Genomic DNA, 20,016 nt, shown 5'->3' on the forward strand with positions numbered 1-20,016 from the left:
GAAGAGAAAAGAATATTTACAGCACTGTCCAATGTACTCTACTTGCAAGCTGACAATTACAGAAAAAGGAGAAATAAGCCGTTTTATTCTAAGCAGCAGCTGCTCACGGGGCTGCTTCAGAGAAGCTGTCATTTGTCCTGAAATTTTCATGAGCCCGTGTGTGGTGTTTGCACTGCCTGGGGCCTCTCTTTGCAAGGAGCCTGATTGCATTCATCAGGCTGCTTGTGTTCAACTATGAGGGGCCACGAGTACAGCACTGCTTACAGCACATGTGGAGGAAAAAAACTCCTGGGAAGCGGTTTGCTGGGATAAAAGGTGAGGAGCTGCACACCAGACTGTTCCCTCCTGTGTGCGAGACACTGACCCAGGATTGGTGCAATAAATAATCTGCATTTTGCAAGGAAAATGTCAGAACAAGAAGGAGCAGGAGGTGGGTCAGGGGTTTGCCATGTGTAATGCCACTCTTTGCACAGAGGTTGGTGTTTTGTGCAGCTGTGCAGTACTTAGTGTAAGTTTTTGCTTTGCTTTTTTTTGCAGTAATTACTTCTTAAAAGTGTTTTTATGCTCCACTGAGGTTTTAGGAAGATGGACAACTTTGGTGATGTTTAACTCCAAAACACAGACTAGTACATGTGAAGGTGAGGAACAGACTGTTTGACAGAGGACTGGAGGAAGAACAGCCTCTCCACCTACAGCTCTGCACCTTTTTATTTTCTTAAAAGTGGGGTGAAGCTCCTCTGGCTGGAGCAGGTGCCTCCTGCTGTGCCACTGTAGAAGCAACTGCAGGATTCAGGGATGCAACAGAGAAGTTCTGTCTCCATCATCCCCGCTGAAACCCAGCCACCATTTAACCCAGATCATTTGACATTCACAAAATAATCAGCTATTTCCTGCTCCATTAATTTAAATATAATGGCATTGAGGACCTGGTGATAATTTCAGAGTAAGGACTTTCTTCTGTGTTCTTCATGTGGCATCTTTTGCCATTGCTCTTTTACAGGAATAATAAACAAGTTGCTTTGGCTGATACTGTAAATATAATGTTTGATGTTGTAGATACTCACTCTGAGAAGTTCAAGGTCAATGGTGTTTAGAAAAAAAAAGATTGTTTTGGAGAATAATGTCACTTCAGTGTCCCTGGATTTGTCAGATGCTGCCCTTTGTAGACTCACATCAGGATGCCGTTTTCAGCAGATGTTTGGACACACAGCCATGTCCACGTAGAGCAATAATATGCTTTATTTTAATATCCAAGTGAATGTCTTTGCCTTTCTCCCTGCTCTGCAGACATTGACGAGTGTGCAGAAGGCAGAGCCAGGTGTGCTCATCGTTGTGTGAACACTCTGGGATCCTTCACCTGTGCCTGCAATCCCGGCTTCGAGCTGGGGGCTGATGGAAAGCAGTGCTACCGTAAGTGACACCTGTACAGCTGCACGTTTCAGGCTGGTTTAGCTCCAAACTGCTATGCTTTGCTTTTAATTCAGTGAGATTAGCATTCCCAGCAAAATAAATGTATGCAAAAGCTCAAGCTTAATAGTATTTTCTCTATCTTCTGCTGCTGCTGGGTTTGCAGGGTGACACGTTCCTAAGCCTGTGTTCACAGACCTTAATTACTGCATTTCAAAGAGCAAATAGCCTGGTTGGTTTATCTTCAGAGTCTGGTGAATTCTACTGCAGAGCTACCAGAATATTGCTGCTCAATGAAATGCTTCCTGCCCTCCTCCTCCCAATTTTCTTGTATGCTGAAGCCGATGCAAGAGAAAATGAACACGATGTTCTGCTCTTGTCTTTATCTATCTGGGTTTGCTTATGTTTCTCCTGAGTTTATTGACTCTATAAAGGGGATGCTTTTTTAAAAAGGAGAAAAAAGAAGAAGGATTGGGGATTAAAAAAATAGCTGAACATCTAAGATTTACTAAACTAAAGTCAGCCCTGTTGTCTTCTCTCACATACTTACCTCTTGCCAGGGGGGCTTCTTAATCAACACTGCTTTTCTGGAAATGGGGATTGACTCCCAGCACTATTAGTTGATAGGTGATTCCTGGGCTGTCCTTGAGGGCAAATTTAGGTTAAAAAAAGGAGGTGATGTGGAAGAGTTGGGGTTATTATGGACCTAACATAAGCTCACTGGAATGCAGACAAAAGCATGACCTGTTTTAGCAAAGAGGTGGGCAAAGATCATTCAATCTAATAATACTGTGCAAGAGCTTTCAGCAGTGTTTCCTTAGGAAAATACAGTGCATGCCAGAGAATGAGTGCTTTATTTAAGAATGTGTGTGTAAGAAATACTTATTAAGGATGAAATTCAGTTTCAAAGCATTAGCATACATTAAAAACAAAACCGAATTATGTGAGAGACATCCTGGAGAGCTATTTCATAGGAGATGGGGAACTGTGAGTGGTACAATGGCAGAGGAAATGTGATTAATATATAGATATGAAATGTTCTATTATAGGCATAAAAAAGAGGTTTAGACCACTTAGATTTCATTGTGGTTTTCTGATAATATATTTTCTGGATGTTCAGGAGATCTCAGGGGATGGTGATTCTCTGTGCCTCATGAACAATATTGCAGAGCAAACAATAAAAATAAAAACATTCTGCATATATTTATGATCAGGATTATCCCAGTGTTTGAGCAATTTACAATCTTTGTTTATTCTTTCATTTCCCCGGTGGCTTGGGGAAGAGCTGTTATTCCAGTTTTACTGATGAAGAACTGAGACAAAGTAAATGATGAAGATTGTGTATAAAGTCAGATTCTGCATTTAATCGCTGGGTTTCCTAAATCCCAGCTTAACGTACTGGACAGGAGACAGGATTTCTTATCCCTGGTGCACATAATCATCCTATGCATGAGATGTAGCCCTCAATATTTCTTCTCCTAATTTATACTCTCTTCCAGCTAGACTTGCATTTCTTGTTGGCAAGCAGGTTTCTCCCTGGGAGCACCAAGAAGGGTAGGACCAGACCCACAAATGTGTCTGGGGAAATTCTGTGCCAGAAATGAGCTGGGGTGTTTCTGGAACTACAGTGGCTTCTTTAGGAAGGATGTTTCTCGGTTCCCCTGCATAGCATGAGAAATTAATTCCTCTCTAAATAGCTCTGTAACAAGACAATCCAGCTAATCCTTCAAGAGAAACTTTATAATTGACCTTATAGTTTCTTTTCATCCTGAAGAAATCATCTGATGAAGTACCTGAGAGAATGAGGTGGCCAGGTGTTCCCTTTTCTCTATGAGAGTTCCCACTGGACATGGCCAGGATGTTGTGAGGACTGTCCAGCAGTGCAGGAGTGTGGGGGGATCTGTCAGGGTGAAGGGGGATGGCAATGACATTGTACCACCAGCCTCTATTAGCTGTAGGGGACAGAGTCTCAGCAGAAGAGCTGCTTTGTGCTGCTGGAAAGGACATCCAGGGGCCAAAACCTGCAGATTGTTCTGTGTTGTGGTTGGGTGCCCACTTCACCAGCAGGACTCTGCTATGGAAGTTTTAATGCCTTTGTGTTTGGTGGATGTTTCAGCATCCAAGTCTTTGCCATTCCCATACAAATCTAGAAGCTGCTCTTTGGAAAGCATAAGCAGGCTGGGTTGAGATGGACCACCTGGGCTCCTCAGATGGTTCTTTTCCTCCTTTGGGGCAAGGATTGTGTCCAAACAAAGCATAAATCTGAGGAAACCTGTGGAGGCTCCTGTAGCAGGCAGGCTGCTGGAATGCTGAGCTGGCTTCACGTTGCTGAAGTCAAGTGAATCCACTGTTATGACACATGGAGACAAACACCCGGAGCTCAGTGACTCCAAAGCGTGCTCTTCTGGGGCGTGTGAGGGAGCTGAGTTTATGTTCCCTGCTGCAGCACTCGGCTCATGGCTGCTGTTTTACAGAAGGCTGATTCTCCAGTGACTCCCCCCCTGGGCTTGCTTTTTAACATCCTTTTGATTTATTTCTCTGCAAGGCATCGAGATGGAAATCGTCGATAGCTGCCAGGAGGGCAACGGAGGCTGCTCCCACCACTGTGAGCACACGGCCGCGGGGCCCCGCTGCTCCTGCGACAGCGGGTATCGCCTGGGCATGGATGGACAGACCTGCACGGGTAATCCAGGGAGGCAGGAGGTGTGGGGGGCTCTGCAAGGGTTGCTGTCACTCAAGGAAATACCTTCCCAGTCCTTCCCTTCTTCTGCAAGTGTTAATTAGTGTCGTCCTCTGGCGCTTCCTCGGCTCTGCTCCAGCTTGCCCTGCTCTGTGTGTTCACGAGGATTGTTCACTAACGAGGGGAAGGAGTTCTGCCTCCCACATGGAAGATGACACTGGTGCATCACCAGTTGCCATGGTCATATCTCACTGTGTGCAGCCCTGACTTGACTTGATTTCCCTTCCCTTCTCAGCCGGTGGCTGGGAAGAGGTTGGCTGTGGCTGGGAGCAGCGACACGGCTGCTCTGAAGTGCTTCATGCACAAACCTCACTTTGTGATATGGAGGTTGCTGTGTTTCCATCAGATTTACTCAGTGATGAGATTGCACTTCTGGCTGTGAGAAGTCTCACTTGGGAAGTGAAAGCAATATAGTTATTTTGGGTTTACTTCAAGAGAAGAGCCTAAAAATTCATGTTTTGAGCAATTTTATTATGTGATTTTTTTTTGTTTGTTTGTTTGTTTGGCATTTGTAATGCAAACTACATCTCATTCTGGTTTTGACTTGCTGTCACTAAGCCAATAAAGTTTTCAAGAATAGCCAAGAAGAGAGAGGGGGGAAAGGAGCAGGCATCACAAAGCAGTGGAGTAAGACATGAGAGGTAGAGAGTGGGAGCACTGGTGAGTGAGAGGCATTACAGACAAAATGAGTCTTGCAAGGAAAAAAGCCAAGTGCAGGAGAGAGAGGAGCAGGGGAGGAGGAAGGCAAAGGTGGGTGATGATGCAGCTTCAAAAGCAAAACTTAAAAAGGTCTGGGAGGCAAATTTGGAGCCAGAGCCTCACAGAGGTGGGTGGGTTACACAGTCTTGTCTGTCTATGGCTGACACGAGCAGAGCAGCCTCCTGCCCACATCCCAGCTCAGTGGCCTGCTGATGGGGGTTTCAGAGGGAAGCTGTTACTCCAGGCACAGAAAAGGAAGGGAGAGCACAAAGGAAGGGTTTGGCAAGGCTGAGGACGTGGAAAGTTGCTCTTAATAGCAAAAATCTCTTTTTTGTTGGATATATGTTTTGTATTCCTACACAAACAAGGAGCTGTTGCTGGACCCCAGAGCATCACCTGACATACTGCAGGGGAGCTCAGCTTGTGACGTTTCTGGAAAACTCTGCATTCAAATAACCTGCATTAATCATTTTCACAGTGACCTCCTCACCTCAATTGATTAATTACATTTTCTTTCTCCTGCTTGTGTTTCCTCATAAAGTTGGTGCTCCTTCCAAGGTTAATTGAGACACTGACCTTTCCCATCTGCAGCTGCTCAGCTGGGCAACCTTCAGAAGCATTTTGCAGACTCAGCATTGACAAGGTGGCCCTTGGATGGCCACTGAGCTGCTCAGCAGCCTGCCTGGGCTGACAGCAGCCAGGAGCCTGCAGTGCAAAGATAACAGCTCAGTTCTTGTATCTAATCACCAGAACAGGGGTGTCAATGCTACCAACTTCTGGGTGAACACAGAGCAGGACAAGGCAACAGACAATTAGTTATCAAAACTGCAATTAGTTAACAAAGACTGTAATTGCCCCTACTAGCTGCTGATGTCCAGTAAAATGCCTTGTTAGATCAGAGCATTGTTTCACTGTTAGTTTGCATTGAATAAGGCTAAATGTAAAGTCCAAGTGGTTAAATTAGGTTACTGCTAAAGAGCAGATATTTCAGGGCTGGTGGGTCCTAGCTGTTGTCTGTTTTCATAGAATCATAGAGTATCCTGAGTTGGAAGGGACCCACAAGGATCAAGTCCAACTCCTGGCCCTGCACAGGACACCCCAAGTGCCTGAAAGTGTCATCCAAACACTCTTTGAGCTCTGTCAGGCTTAGTGCTCTGGGGAGCCTGTTCCAGTGCCCAAACACCCTCTGGGTGAAGAACCTTTTCCTAATATCCAGCCTAAACCTCCCCTGACACAGCTCTAGCTGTTCCCTTGGGTCCTACTGCTGGTCACCACCGAGACCAGCTGGTGCTCTGTAAATCACCTCGTGGCAACTGAGACTTGTGGAGGAGATGCCTCTCCCTGGACGTGGAGGGTGTTGGCTGCTATGGGAGAAGGTAGAAGACAGATGCTGTCAGGATTCAGGATTCAGCCAGTGCTTTGGGTGGGTGAAGGGAGAGGAAGACATAGAAAGATGTGCGCTGAAGCACAGTAGCCGTGAGCAGAACTGTGGCAGCAGCTCAGACTGTGTCCAAGGGCTGAATGTGCTGCCCTTTCCTTGCAGAGGTGGACGAGTGTGAGACTGGGGAGTCCTGCTGCTCCCAGTTCTGCATCAACTACGTGGGGGGCTATGAGTGTGCCTGCAAAGGGGGGTTCCAGCTCAACGCCGACGGCTGTGCCTGCGACGGTGAGTCATGGAATCATGCAATGGTTTTGGGTTGGAAGGGGCTTAAAGATCATCTCATTCCCACGTCCCTGCCATGGGCAGGGACACCTTCAACAAGACCAGGTTGCTCCAAGCCCTGTCCAGCCTGGCCTTGATGGGAGCGGCTGGGACTTCCAGGGATGAGGCAGCCACAGTTTCTCTGGGCAACCTATGCCGGGGCCTCACCACCCTCACAGGAAAGAATTTTTTCCTAATATCCAATCTAATCCTGCCCTCTGTTAATTTAAAGCCATTCTCACTTGTTCTATATCATTCCATGCCCTTGTCAAAAGTCCTTTGATACCAGAGGCTAAATCTAACTAAGCACAACCAAGGGCAGAAGAAATGCTGTCAAAGCCCATTGCAGGGCTTTGTAGGCATTGCCCTAATGAGAGAATCGCTGACCCTCTGCCAGCTTTGCTGATAAGGTTTTACAGATGTGTAATTTCCTCTTTATGAGGCTGGAATACAGGAATAACCCAGCATTCAGCATGGCAAAGAGGGGACAGGAGAGATGAGCCAGCAGAGAGGAACTTTTCCTCCTCTCTCCACGGACACTGTATATTGATGTGTGTTAAAGACTCCTTCTACAAAAGAAGAGCCCTCAAAATAACTGAAGGATCAACTGGGCTTAACAGCTTAAAGCAGCTGTTTGCTCTTGAAACAAAAACATCCAAATAATCTGTTCCACGTTGCCCTAAAATGTTTTCATATCTCCAATACTAGTGAGAAACAGAGACCCAAAGTACAAAGAAAATTAGGTTTTCTTATGTGCAGAACAGTTTGTCCAATGCAGCCAGGTACAGTGTGGTACTTGCTCCTAATCACCATTTCTATCTGGATTTCCTAGATGTGGATGAATGTCGTGTGGATAATGGCAACTGCGACCATTTCTGTGTTAATTCCCTGGGGTCGTACGAATGTGCCTGTAAGGAGGGGTACAGGCTCAGTGATAACAGATGGGCCTGTGTCGGTGAGTTCTTTTTATATCTTGAGGACCATTAAGTATTTAAAATGTGATTTTGGAACTGGGATTTTCACAGATCCTGGGATTTTGGGAGCCCAACTGGAGCCATCTCCGAACGTGGCCAGGGTAGAGCTACGTGCAGTGAGTGGATCCAAGTTCATCCTCCGGTAATGGGTTTTGCCAAAGATTAATGGCAGATGAACACTTAAATACCCTGGACATGCTCAAAAACCTAATGCTCATGTTTTTGAAATAAATAGTGTTTTGACAGTTTTCTTTCACTGTTCGATGAAGTTTAACATCCTGTGGAAAAGAAAAGGTAGCCAAAATCAAAGATTCTGCTTTGATCAGCCACGGCAAGTTTTCCATTAGTCAGTGGTGTGAGGCTGGATTTCTGCCAGTGTAACCAGTGCAGAGTTTAGCTAAGCAACTCAGTTTTATAACCAAGTTTAGCACCTGCTAAAGCTTGGGCAGAGTTTGATGCTGCAACCAACACCAAAAAGAAAGCCAACTGATTTCTCGTCATTTTAAGACTCAAATTTTAGTGTTTCTGAAAATAAATTGCACAGCCAGCCTGACTCTCTATTTGTCATCTCCAAAACGAGCAAGAGTAATGACCTTCATTAACTAAAAATAATCTCAAACTTCAAGTGAGGAAAATTAATCTCCTCGTTTAAAATTTTTTTTTTTAAATTCACCAGGACCAGAGTTTATTTCCAGAAGAAAGAAAAGGGAAAGATGGGGGGGGTTTCCCCTCTTCCCTTTTTTTTTTTTTTTGGATAGCAGAAACTCTGTAAGTCCAGGTGAGAAAATGACTTGGCTGTGACCACTGGGCAAACTGAACAGGGGTGTCGCTGGAAAACCTATCAGTGTCATAGTAATAAAAAAAAAGATGTAATTGAGAGGAAAGCGCTGTGGGGGAAGACTGAGGTGCTGATGGTGTGTGTTTGTGTCAGCCCTAGGTGGGGAGGAGGCGGATGCAGAGGAGGCAGTGGGGTTCGCTGGTGCTCCGGGGCTGCAGTTCCGAGGTCCCCCCCAGCTCCTCCGCTACGCGCTCGGGGCCCTGTACGAGGATGAAGACCCCCGAGGAGAGCTCACCCTGGTGCACAGGGTCGGTGAGTGCCCTGAGTGCTCTGAGCCACCACAGCAAACTGGGGGAACGGTCTCGGAAAGAGGATTTGGGGCGAGAGTTGTGCTGGGCTGGCCGGGCTTGAGTGTCGGGATGGGCGTTAATCCTGCTTCCTGCCTGTCTTCATGCCAGCAGGGATGAGGCTGTGTCCCATCCCAAATGGGACACGTTTGAGGAACTGGGAGGCTGCCTGGATGCGGTGGGGAGGGATACGGGGTGCTGCAGAGGAAAAGTAAGCAGCACAGCAAGCAAGGACTGGGAGGCTACTTGGAAAACAGGGTGTCTGCACAGAGCCCCAGAGGCAACAGCGAGAGAGATCTCTTCATCCCAAGGGTGAGAGGATTGTGTGGGTTACTGAGTGTACAAAATCCCTTGGGAAACACTCCCTTTCTCCTAGAGCTGGGAAAGGGAGTGTGGGGGCAGTATGTGTCCCTGTTTACAAACCCTTTTATAACAACTGGAGGACTTTTGTTTAAGATATTTGCATTTTTGTTTGTGGAACAAACAACCCTCTGAAGACTCAGGTGTCTTTTGATGTTTTAGGCATGTTCTCCAGGAGAAGGACAGACCCATCCACATATAGCTCAGACTGGCCAAGGGCTCGGCACCAGTGGTGATGAACAGCACAGGAGCACCCACTGTCACAGGAGTGGGTGCAGAGCAGCTTTGCAAACCCACCTGGGCTTTGCATGACTTCAGTCTTTCCACCTTAAAGTGGAAACTTCACCACTTAAAGACTATTATGAGGTGAAACCCTGTGTTTGCTTCGTGCTGAGTGCTGGTGGGTCACCAGGGACGACTGAGATTTCTTGTTTTTCCTCTGTGTGTCCCATGATTTTTATAGAAGCCCTAATTACTCATCTGAGGATTGTGCCCTACAGGCAAAAATCAGGAGCTGGTCTTGACTTTGATAAAAAATTAACTTGTTTTTATGAACACAACTGTTAAGACCCCCCCCAAATCACACAGCATCCAGCCGGACTCAGCGACACCGATAACCAATTGGGAAACTGATAAATGAGATAACCACAGGCAAAATTATCAGGCCTAGAAACCACAATCAAATATTTATTGACCACTTTTTGCATGTTTTATTTATATTTAGCCACAGAAATTTGGATGTTATCACTCATAGCTGAGAAGCTGCACTTTTTCTAAGGCTGAGGCTTTGCAACACACAGTGGTTTGTAGGAAAAAGTGATGGAGAAATAGAACTTTAAATGGTTTAGTAGATTCTTTTATCTCCCAGATAGTAATTTATTGCTTATACTTTCAGACATATTTTTTGAGCTGCTATCTGTATTACAAAAAGATCATGTTTTATCAGTAAGCTGGTGTAAGTAATTAAATATTTTCTACAGCTTGAATGACTTTTTAATGTGGAAGCATAATGTTTTTAGTGGTAATCTGTATTCTTCTGCTGAAATATGAATTTGTAACCTGTCCCAAGTAGGAGCACTGGGATTCTGAATGTCTCTGAAAGCTTGGGCATTTTTTCAGCTGCAGAAAAGGGAACTAACAGTTGGGTGCTCAGACCTAGAGGAAATCTGTCCTCACATAGAAAATTGCTGGTGAAAAGCAACCAACCTGTGACTTACTGGAGGCTGTAATAAGCTGCCAGCTCGCTTTCAGGTGCTGTTCAAAGTCTCCTTCCAAAAAGCCTCCAGCCACAGCCACAAAGCCTCAAAGGCAATAAAGTGACCATGTGGATGGGATCTTAATGCCACTGAGGTATTTTATCAGACAGTAACACTTATTTTCTATGTTTTTTTCGATAGACCCCACAAAGAAAACATGAGGGTGCAAGGGAGAAAAGGAGAGTGGAGAAGGGGAGGGAGGAATGCATTTTCATATAAGTTTTCCTGTATAAACTAACTGCTTTTTTTCATATCCATGAAGAAAAAAGGAAGTGATAAATGTGTATTTTGCTTTGTTATCCTAGAATAACACTCAAACTATGCTGTTAAAAATATCAATGAACAATATTTAAATAGCACTGCATCCACTTACTGCAGTAAAACAGGGTTAACCTAGCAAGGAGAGAAGGAAAGTCTCTTCCAATAAATTCAATATTAAGCATTACGTGCAAATTCACTTCTCTGAAGGCAAAATATTTGCTCTTAAGAAGTAGCTTGAAGTGCTCTTTGCTGGGGAATTACAGCATTTTAGGGGGTAAATTCCAGCTAAACTCCCAGCTTCCCTTTTACTTAGAGTCAAAAATTCGAAGAGGAAAATTCAGGCATCTCTGTTTTGGACTGTCTTCTGCACCGAATCGGTGGCATTTGCAACCTAACAATAGGTAAGAGCTTGTGTAGAAGCATTTTGTCTGGCTGCTCACTGAGCATTGTGGGTTTTTTTCATTTCAGTTTGCCTTGATAACACTTTTGGCCACGACTGCAGCCTGAGGTGTGAGGACTGTCTGAACGGGGGCCGGTGTGACAGTGACCACAGCGGCTGTGTTTGCCCCCCTGGCTGGACTGGAGTTATCTGCAATGAGAGTGAGTACAGAGGGTTTAAAAGGTGGGCAATTGGTCCTCGTGCTGGGACACTGCAGGTAGGGAATAAGAATAACCTGTCGTACTTCTAATCTGCAAAGCTCTCTAAGGAGCACATCAAAATTTTATTGTGTTGGGGCACAGTAAATAGAAATTGTAAGGGGTGCTGTGGGACACAATGCAAACCCTCAAAGAGTGAGGTCCTTGCCCTCCAGTACAGGACAGCATCATAGCCCTCCTAAATATTTGGTTGCTGTTCATTCACTCTGCTGCTAAAAACTGCCAAAGTTTGCTGGCCATGCTTCATTCCACAACTTGCCTCAATGACTTTCAGAAGTCTGTCCCAGCAGCTGGTGTGACAATCTGGGTGGACATGTACATTAAACTTCAGTTTTTCCATCATAGGATCCCAAGACATTGCCTTTATTATTTTTTTTTCCATTTTTTTTCCTTATAATTCTTTTTATTATTAGCATCATATTCTTGGGATGACTATTTTTTCATATTGGAAATTGTGTTTTTCAGAATTCTCTTGCCAAGTCAGTGCCCTTTATAATAGCTTTCCACTCTTCTTATTCCTGCTTCCTGGCAGATCTTTCTGATTCAGAAGTATGTGTCAAAACCAACTGGAAAGAGAGTGGTGATTTCTTGATTCGCTGTTTTTCATCTGCAGTTTGGCAAAACTTGTCTGTTGCTTGTCTGAGCAGATTTCCTGTGCTTTTGAGATGAGTTCCTTTGTTTCATGGTGTGTGATATGATGGCCCATCATACTCAGAAAGTCTGTGCTGTCACTGGTGAGACAAAGAGTCGATGAAAATTTATTACTTGACATCAGTAGACAGCAATCTTCAGGTTAATTGCCATCAAGATTGTTTATCAGGCGTCATCACAAGGACAGAAATATAGAAAACCCAGCAAGTGATTGAAACCAACAGTCTGCCCGTAGTTATTCTGGGAGACTGATGGTGGGTTTGGTTTGTAAACACTGGGGACAGCTGAGAGAATAAGAATGGAGAGGATTAAAATGATAATTTCCAGCCTCCCTAAAACAGTTATCAATTAGCAAATATATCAAATTATCAAGTTAGCATATTCTTCTATTCCTGGTGCTCCGATGATTCAGGATAGATTATAAAAATCTCAAGGTAGAATATAAATTGTTTAGTTAATTTTATAAATAATAACTTTTTTGGTGTATATTTACAGTCAATATCCATTGGTGGAATTCACCTCTGGAATTTAAAGAACTTTAATAGGACTGTGTTATTGAACCAAACCTGTAGTCCAGCAAAATAGGCATTGATAGTGATGATACAATATTTAATGAATTAGTCATAAGTGATTGCTTTCAGTCTTTTGTCTTACTTTTTTAATATACAGAATAGTTCCTGGGTTTGGGGTAAGCTAAAACTGTTGAGAAAACTGCAACTAAATTTCTCTGATAATACACCAAAGAAGCTGAATGAAAATTGATGTGAAATGTCAACTTTCTTAATGTGCATTGATAAAATGTCAGTTAAGTCAGATGACTCCAGCAACTGTATTCACTCAGCCAGCTCAGGCTGCAACAGTGGAGCGAGGCTTCATCTCACAGTTTGGTTTTGCTTTTGTGGCCCCACTGCTGCCTTGATCATCTGGGCAGTTTCAGAGACTGTGTTGGAAAAACACAGTGTTATTTTCATAATAGTATTTGGGAGAGGGGAAAAAAAATGTTTAAAATTTTTGTCTCCAAATATTCAAAGCTGTGCTCTGATTTTTAAGCTCTGGACTTGACAGGCAATGGTTTTGGAATTGTGGGGAGGGGAGCACATGCAGGGGAAGGTTGGATACGTGATGTAGTACTTCACAAAGCTTGATTAATTCGGGTGTCCCTTGCAATGTTCTAGTAAATACCAGATGGATGCCCATTGCCTTACATAGAAAGAATATGACTTTGTTTAGAGCCCGCTGGACTAAAAGGACTCTCTCCTTGCTCAGTTTTGATGACTGAAATCTTATTTTACTTTTTTTACAGCAAAGTGGAAGGATTTCTTAGTCTGCTCACCTTCCCTACTCTCTCCACAGCTTGTCCCCCCGGGACCTACGGCAGAGGCTGTGCTGGTGTCTGCAAGTGCCAGAACGGAGGCTCCTGTGACCCCGGCACGGGGCAGTGCCGCTGCCCGCCCGGAGTGCACGGCCGGCTCTGCGAGGACGGTACGGCCCCATCTGTGCCTGGAGCATCTCCACTTCTTCCCCCCTTGTTTCTTTTTTTTTAAATAATGAGCAAAACAGTGCGTGAGAGAAAGCAAGTGGCTGGTGAGCTGCAGGTCAGCCACCAGCCAGCCTGGGCTTTCTGTAGCGCCAGCTAAAAGCAAACTGATTTGGAGCTGGGGTTTTAACCCTTGGCAGCTGATTCCTTGATGTGTTTGTGCACTCCAAAGGTTGCCCGAAAGGTTTCTTTGGGAAGAACTGTAACAAGCCGTGCAACTGTGCCAACAAGGGCTACTGCCACAGACTCTATGGAGCCTGCCTGTGTGACCCCGGGCTCTACGGGCGCTTCTGCCACCTCAGTAAGTCCCCAGCATTTTTCGGATCTTCTTAATGCACACATCACATAATAGTGTTGAAAGATTCCACATTGTATAAAGGAGGCTTGCAAAAAGGGAGGACAGTGACTTTTTACATAGGCAAGGTAATAGGACAAGGGGAAATGGCCTTAAGCTGAAGGAGGGCAGGTTTACATTAGACATTAAGGATAAATTTTTTACTACAAGAGTGGTCACTGGCACAGGTTGCCCAGAGGAACTGTGGCTGCTCCATCCCTGGAAGTGTTCAAGGCCAGGTTGGACGGGTCTTGGAGTAACCTGGTCCAGTGGAAGGAGTCCCTGCCCATGGCAGGGGGTGGAACTAGATGGGCTTCATGTTCCCTCCCAACCCAAACCATTCTATCATTCTATGATAAAATGAGTGAGGCTTTGGGTTCTGCAATGGGCTGGGAGTAGCAGGAGGACAGGACTTCTGACATGTGTCAGGAGGCCCCAAAAACTTCATTAGTCTTTTCCTCTAGCAATTAATCTTTGCCATAAGGACAGAGATTTACTGACACACAAAGGTGAGGACTACAGGTAGGGCTGGGCTGGGGTGGGCAGGTTAACATTAGGGTTACTGCCGAGGTTAGAGCCTGGTTGGAGCTGGCTGGGGGCTGCCAATGTGTTTGGAGTGGGAGCTGAGGAGCAGAGGCAGGATGAGGGCAAAATGTTAAATGGGGAAAAAAAATAATTAAAACAAAAACATTGCAAGTTTCATTGTACTTACAGGCTTTGTTTGTAAAATCTGTGCAAGACTGAAAATCTTCTGTGTTTTGTTTTATTTTTGTTTGTTTTTTTTAATGAAAGCTTTTGTCTCGGAGCGCACCCAAATATTTTTTCATTCAGAAACTTAGTTAAGTTTGCTTTGAAACGTTTCTGGTTCTCGCATTCACATGCTGCTTGACATGAAATGAATCACTTAACACAGGAGTCATGTGAAGTCTATTTTACCCACCCACGCACGAGCAGATGCTGCCACAGGAACGGGGATCGTGTTTGCTGAGAGCAAAGTGAGGGTTTTGCTTCTTGCAGCAGTGGTGTGCAATTCCAAACAACTCTTGCATAAATACAGAGCTAATGGCTCTTTTTCCTCTGGCTGCAGCCTGTCCCAGGTGGGCCTTCGGAGCGGGCTGCTCGGAGGAGTGTCAGTGTGTGAAGGAGCACACGCTGGAGTGCGACGCCAGGAACGGCTCCTGCACCTGCAAGCCTGGGTATCACGGCAAGAAGTGTCAGAAAGGTACCCTGGAAAGCCAGATTCCCCATCTCTGCTTATTCCTTTATCCTAGTAATTTCTCATTCTTCTGCCCATCTGTTTTGTTTGGCTGCTGTTACTAATATAGTCATATTCTACTCATAATTTAGTGTGGGTTTTTTTAGCCCTGATGGCACAGGGTTGCAGGAACATCAAGGGGAATACAGCTTAAGAATGCAGGAGTTTTAGCCTGATCAAATAGCAACAGAAATCCGGAACCCAAATTCTAATACAGCCCTAAATAATGAAGATTGTGGGAGTTTTCACTTTTGTTCTTTGCTTTTTCCACACAGACAGTAAATAAGTGGCAAACCCCTTGTTTTATGGCAGCAGCGTGATTTGTAAATGGGTTCAGCAATGCTGGTTTTCCTTCAGATTTGCAGCCCTTTGAATTCAAACTTACTCTTTGTAGTTTTTGGGGGGTAGTTCAAAGAGAATTGTATTCCACATTCATGTTTGCATGTCTCAGTAGCCCTTTCTAGACAGCAGTGGAGTAAAGCAATAGGGTTTCTTCTCTGGGCAGACAGGAACATGACAGATTGATGGCACTGGTTCTGGGGGTTTAGTAGAGAACAATAGTGACAATATTTAATAATTTTAGCATTCTTGGTGATGGGGCTCAGTTCTGGCAGGGAGCATCCCTTGCCCAGCACTGGCTTTGCACCAAGGCAGAGAGCAGCAGAATATACGGACATATAAGAGAATTCTGTAATGGCTGTAATTGAATATATCCTTAAGTATTCTAATTGAATAAGTTACAAGTTAATTAAGTATTCTGCCACTCTGTTTCTGGCTTGTATATGAGCAGAAACCTCTGTGAAATGTCCACGCAAATGGACAAAGTATTTATACTTTGTTACCACCACCTCTAAAACATACATTATGTTTTCTGATTTTTAGTTCAGTATTCTTAACTCTTCCTTTTTCTTATACATGTTCTCTGTCTACCTCCATTTCCAGAGTGCACACCTGGCTTTTATGGGGCTGGTTGCAAGCTGAGGTGCAACTGTCCTCCTGATATTTTGTGTGATCCTGAGACAGGAGTCTGCAAACATCCGTGTCCACCTGGGTTTCACGGAGAAAAATGCCATTTATGTAGGTACTCACTGCATGTTTCCCTGGGAGATGCACTTTGGATGGGAAAGATTATTCAGGAAACTTATGTTCAGATATAGAAGTTGCAAATAAAAGGGCACATTTGTTGTTGATATGAGTTGGCAGTTCCCCACTGAAACCAAAGTGATATTTGGAGCCTGGCAAATGCTGTCTCTCTCTGCTCGCAAAGGTCGAGGAACAAGGCTGAGGCCAGTTACTAAAACTAACATTTGTCCAGGTAACTGTAGCTGCTTTTAAAGCTTCAGGCACAGAATTTTCCACAGCTCTGTTGCAGTTAATTACAGACCAGCAGTTGCTGAGACACTAATGCTAATATTGATCACTTTTACCAGGGCAGCTCAGTTAAAAATTGGTGGTGGTGGTGCCTCCTAATGTCTTCAAAATGCTTCCTAACCGGGTCTTTGGGTTTCTTTCATCCTAGCTTGTCAGCCTGGGAGTTTTGGGGTGAGCTGCAGGCAGAGGTGCAACTGTGGAGGAGCACCATGTGATCCAAAGACAGGGCAGTGTGTTTGCCCAGCTGGGAAGACTGGTGCTACGTGTGAGCAAGGTGCGTTGCACCAGGGTGATGAGTGCTCTGCTTTGGAAGACATGATAAGATGTGGAATCACTCTGTCTCCCACCCAAACTGCTGCAGTGCAATGTGCTTCATTTGCAGAATGGGTAAAGGATCAGTCTTGGTGCAGAACAGGTGACATCCACTGCGTGGGGTTGCTTGGAAAAGAGGGAGTGTGGCTCAGTTATCCTGCCCCATGTCTCTGCTCCAGTTAATAACAGTGATTTGTATGTTGGGCTGGGTTTGTACAAGTTGGGCAGAGATGCTGGTGCATTGCAGCAGCTCGGAGTCCCAGAGCAGAGCTTGGGACTGTGCTGCCACATGCACACAGGGTGTCTCAGTGGAGGGGCCTTGGCCAAAACCAGCTGTTGTGAAACCAGCAAGAACCTAGAATGGAGGAAGTAATTAAAAAGGACAATATTATTGTGGGTAATTAAGTAAAGGGATGTAAAAAGTCTCAGAGACACTGAACTACTGAGACATGGGATGTACCCTGGCCACTCTCAAAGCTCTGGCTGTCACACACCTGAGGAGCATCTGCTGGACCCAGGTTGTGTCTCACTACTCCACAGAGCACAAAGGAGGTGGAGCTGTGTGGAGACCTGGGCTCCAGCTCACATCCAGTCCCTCTGGGCTGTGTGACCAGCCAGACCTCCACTCAGCCCAGCAAAAATACAACAGCAGCCCTCCCCTCCTGCAGATTACCATCCTCTGGAGATCTCCTTTGCTGAGTGCAATAATTAATTTTTCAGATACATCCAAATACTCCTGATATTACTGTGTCAGAAACCAAACTAATAAGCAGACACACAGTTCAATTCTACTGGTACTTTTAAATTCTTCTACAGAAATCTGTAATTGTCCTGTAACAGAAAATGGCATTGGGGAAACCTCATGTATTTTTTCCCTAGATTGCCCGGCTGGCTGGTGGGGACCAGACTGCCAGTCCTCCTGTGAGCCCTGTGCCAACGGGGGACAGTGCAACAGAGAAACTGGAGCCTGTGACTGTCCCCCTGGCTACACTGGGGCATCCTGCTCTGACAGTAAGTCCTTGCATCAGCCTTCCCCATGAAAAGAAAGTCAGATTGAAAATTCACTTAATGATTTCTACCTTCTTCTTGTTTTGTGAGATGCAACGTGCTGATCCAAAATAAAGTGCCCTTCAGCTTTAGGAATTCCCTGAACATTATTTATGGGAGGGAGATTGCAGATAAATGCAGATGACCAGCTAAACTGCATCCCAAAAGGATGTTATCATTAGACCTAATTTATGGCAAACTGTACTTAGGAATACAGTGCTTAATAGCCACAACACTTGCATTGTAATCCTGGCTGTTTGGCAGGAGGTGCTGACCAGCTGGCCTGTATGGCATCACCGTGGGTTATGTTTTCAGCAGCATTCTTTAATGTATATAATTCAGGATTAAATAATAGTGAGGATGAAGGATTAGTGTCAGGGCTATCCTTGCAGCTAGAGACTATGGGAGTACACTCAAGGAACTGTTTTGTGCTGCTTATCCAGCCTCTGGGTGTTAAAAGGCTGCTTGAGTATGGCTGTTGTGCTGCACAGACAGGTTCTCAGGGACAGCCCTGCTTTGTGCCAGACCTCGGTGTGGCATATTTTAATCCTTGTTAGTCACAAAGTGAATTTTAGGGAAGGTTTGCTCAGCAGTTTTCCATCCTCTGTGCAAGACAGATACACAGAAGTACCCAAAAGTCACTCCAAAAGCTATTCCCACATTACAGGACCTGGCCTCACCCACCCAGGGTATGAATTACAGTTATTTCTTTCATCTTGCCATTTTGATTTCTGGATTCAGCTAAATCACGTTATAGGGGGTGAGATGTTGCTGTCTGTTTGGACAGATCAGTCTGTGCCTGACGTAGGAGAATTCACAGTCTGCTCATCTGTTCTCAGCCTGCCCCGACGGCTCCTATGGACCAAAGTGCCACTTGCTGTGCAGCTGTGGCAGCAGTGCCCAGTGTCACCACATCACTGGAGAGTGCTCGTGTCCCCCAGGCTGGACTGGCCACGGCTGCAAGCACCGTAAGTCAGGGCACACGGTGCCTCTCAGGGACTCAACTGCACATGGAAGAACCAGCTCCGTTTGTTCTTAGTCTGTTACAGTTTTTTAATATAGTTTTGTTAATCTTATTGCTTCTGAAATTGTGTGTTTATGGGTTTGCACAGCCTGGGTGGTTATAATCCTTAATTATCCAGGTTCAAAGCGTTGAAATAGATGGCTGATGAAGCGCAAAGTATTGATATAAGCTCTTATTTCAACACTATGGATCCCTTTGCCCAATACCATCTGTCCCGTCAGCTTTTTGACTGACAGACAGTTTTGTTTTTCATTTTCAGTGCAGATTAGTTTTGAGATTAATTCTCCATTTTTCATTTTGTTTGGGGGAGATTTATTCAACAAGTGAGTGGCATGTAGAGTCATGTGTCTAAAGGTCACTTTTTAACTTGGGAATATAAATGCTGTGAGAAATTCTGTTCTCTGGAAGAGCAGAGCATCCTTCTGTTGACTTTAGCATCACTCTCCATATTGGTGGTTGTGTAAGAGAGTAGATTTGCCCTTTTTGGATGGCACCATATAAATGTGAAGCCATCCTGCTTGATTCCATCCTTTTCCTGTGACACATCTATTCTGCTTGATTCCTTGTGATGCCTCTTGCAAAAAGCCAATAGAATACAAACCTCCCTCTAAATGTGGTCTTAAACACATAAAATCATTTAAATTGATTGCCAGTGTTGACAGCAGTAAGTTTTGGACCTGACTTCTCAGGCTCTGTGCTGAAGAAAACTCTGGGAAAATCTGAAGTTTCCACCAATATGGGTATTTTAAAAATCAAACCAGCTGGCAGCGTGTAGAGCCACTGAGATGGCTTTTCAAGACTCTCAAGGCTGTCTAAAGAACTGAGAGACCATGGCAGAGAAAAGCTTTTATTTCTATTCAGTATAAGATCTGAGAAAAGTTGTTTTGCAGAGATGTCTTGGCAAGGCACCTCTTCCAGCAGTTGCAGACTGGACATGAAACAGATTCCCAGCTCCAAAACCTCCAAACCCAGGTTTTTGTTGCCCTAATTGACACTTTCATCGTTATACTCACACGAAAGAGAGGAGATGCCGCAGTGCATTGTCATAATTGTGTCAGATGTGATTTTTACAATGAAAGTAATAAGTTACTTTAACAAACATTGTGAGATGTCTCTATATCCGTGTTGCATTTCCCAGTATTTTGATGAAATCATGGAGGGTGCTCCCAAATCTGTCTGGTTTTACCCATTAACTATTCTGGTTAGACAGATTTTTGTTTAGTGAGTCAACAGCTGATATTTTATTTCCATGAAATTACTTGTTTGTGGCTGTGGATTGATTGGTATGGATTGACTACCAATGG

At 44.7% G+C, this 20,016-nt stretch overlaps 1 protein-coding gene across 2 annotated transcripts in view; it reads left to right on the forward strand.

Moving 5' to 3' along the window:
* LOC135419443 (multiple epidermal growth factor-like domains protein 6) overlaps positions 1 to 20,016 on the forward strand; it is a 192,870-nt gene that overhangs the window by 135,277 nt on the left and 37,577 nt on the right. For both annotated transcript variants that reach the window (XR_010432993.1, XM_064665802.1), the window contains exons 9-21: positions 1,288 to 1,410; positions 3,953 to 4,090; positions 6,390 to 6,512; positions 7,381 to 7,503; positions 8,454 to 8,612; positions 10,993 to 11,124; positions 13,186 to 13,314; positions 13,542 to 13,670; positions 14,791 to 14,925; positions 15,901 to 16,035; positions 16,478 to 16,603; positions 17,521 to 17,652; positions 18,528 to 18,656. Coding sequence is in view for 1 of the 2 variants with exons in the window: in XM_064665802.1 (XP_064521872.1) it covers positions 1,288 to 1,410; positions 3,953 to 4,090; positions 6,390 to 6,512; positions 7,381 to 7,503; positions 8,454 to 8,612; positions 10,993 to 11,124; positions 13,186 to 13,314; positions 13,542 to 13,670; positions 14,791 to 14,925; positions 15,901 to 16,035; positions 16,478 to 16,603; positions 17,521 to 17,652; positions 18,528 to 18,656 (1,713 nt within the window). In the remaining variant the exon portion in view is untranslated. The remainder of the gene's footprint in view (positions 1 to 1,287; positions 1,411 to 3,952; positions 4,091 to 6,389; positions 6,513 to 7,380; positions 7,504 to 8,453; positions 8,613 to 10,992; positions 11,125 to 13,185; positions 13,315 to 13,541; positions 13,671 to 14,790; positions 14,926 to 15,900; positions 16,036 to 16,477; positions 16,604 to 17,520; positions 17,653 to 18,527; positions 18,657 to 20,016) is intronic.

The sequence above is a fragment of the Pseudopipra pipra genome, chromosome 10 (assembly GCF_036250125.1).
Source record: "Pseudopipra pipra isolate bDixPip1 chromosome 10, bDixPip1.hap1, whole genome shotgun sequence".
Taxonomy (NCBI): Eukaryota; Metazoa; Chordata; class Aves; order Passeriformes; family Pipridae; genus Pseudopipra; species Pseudopipra pipra.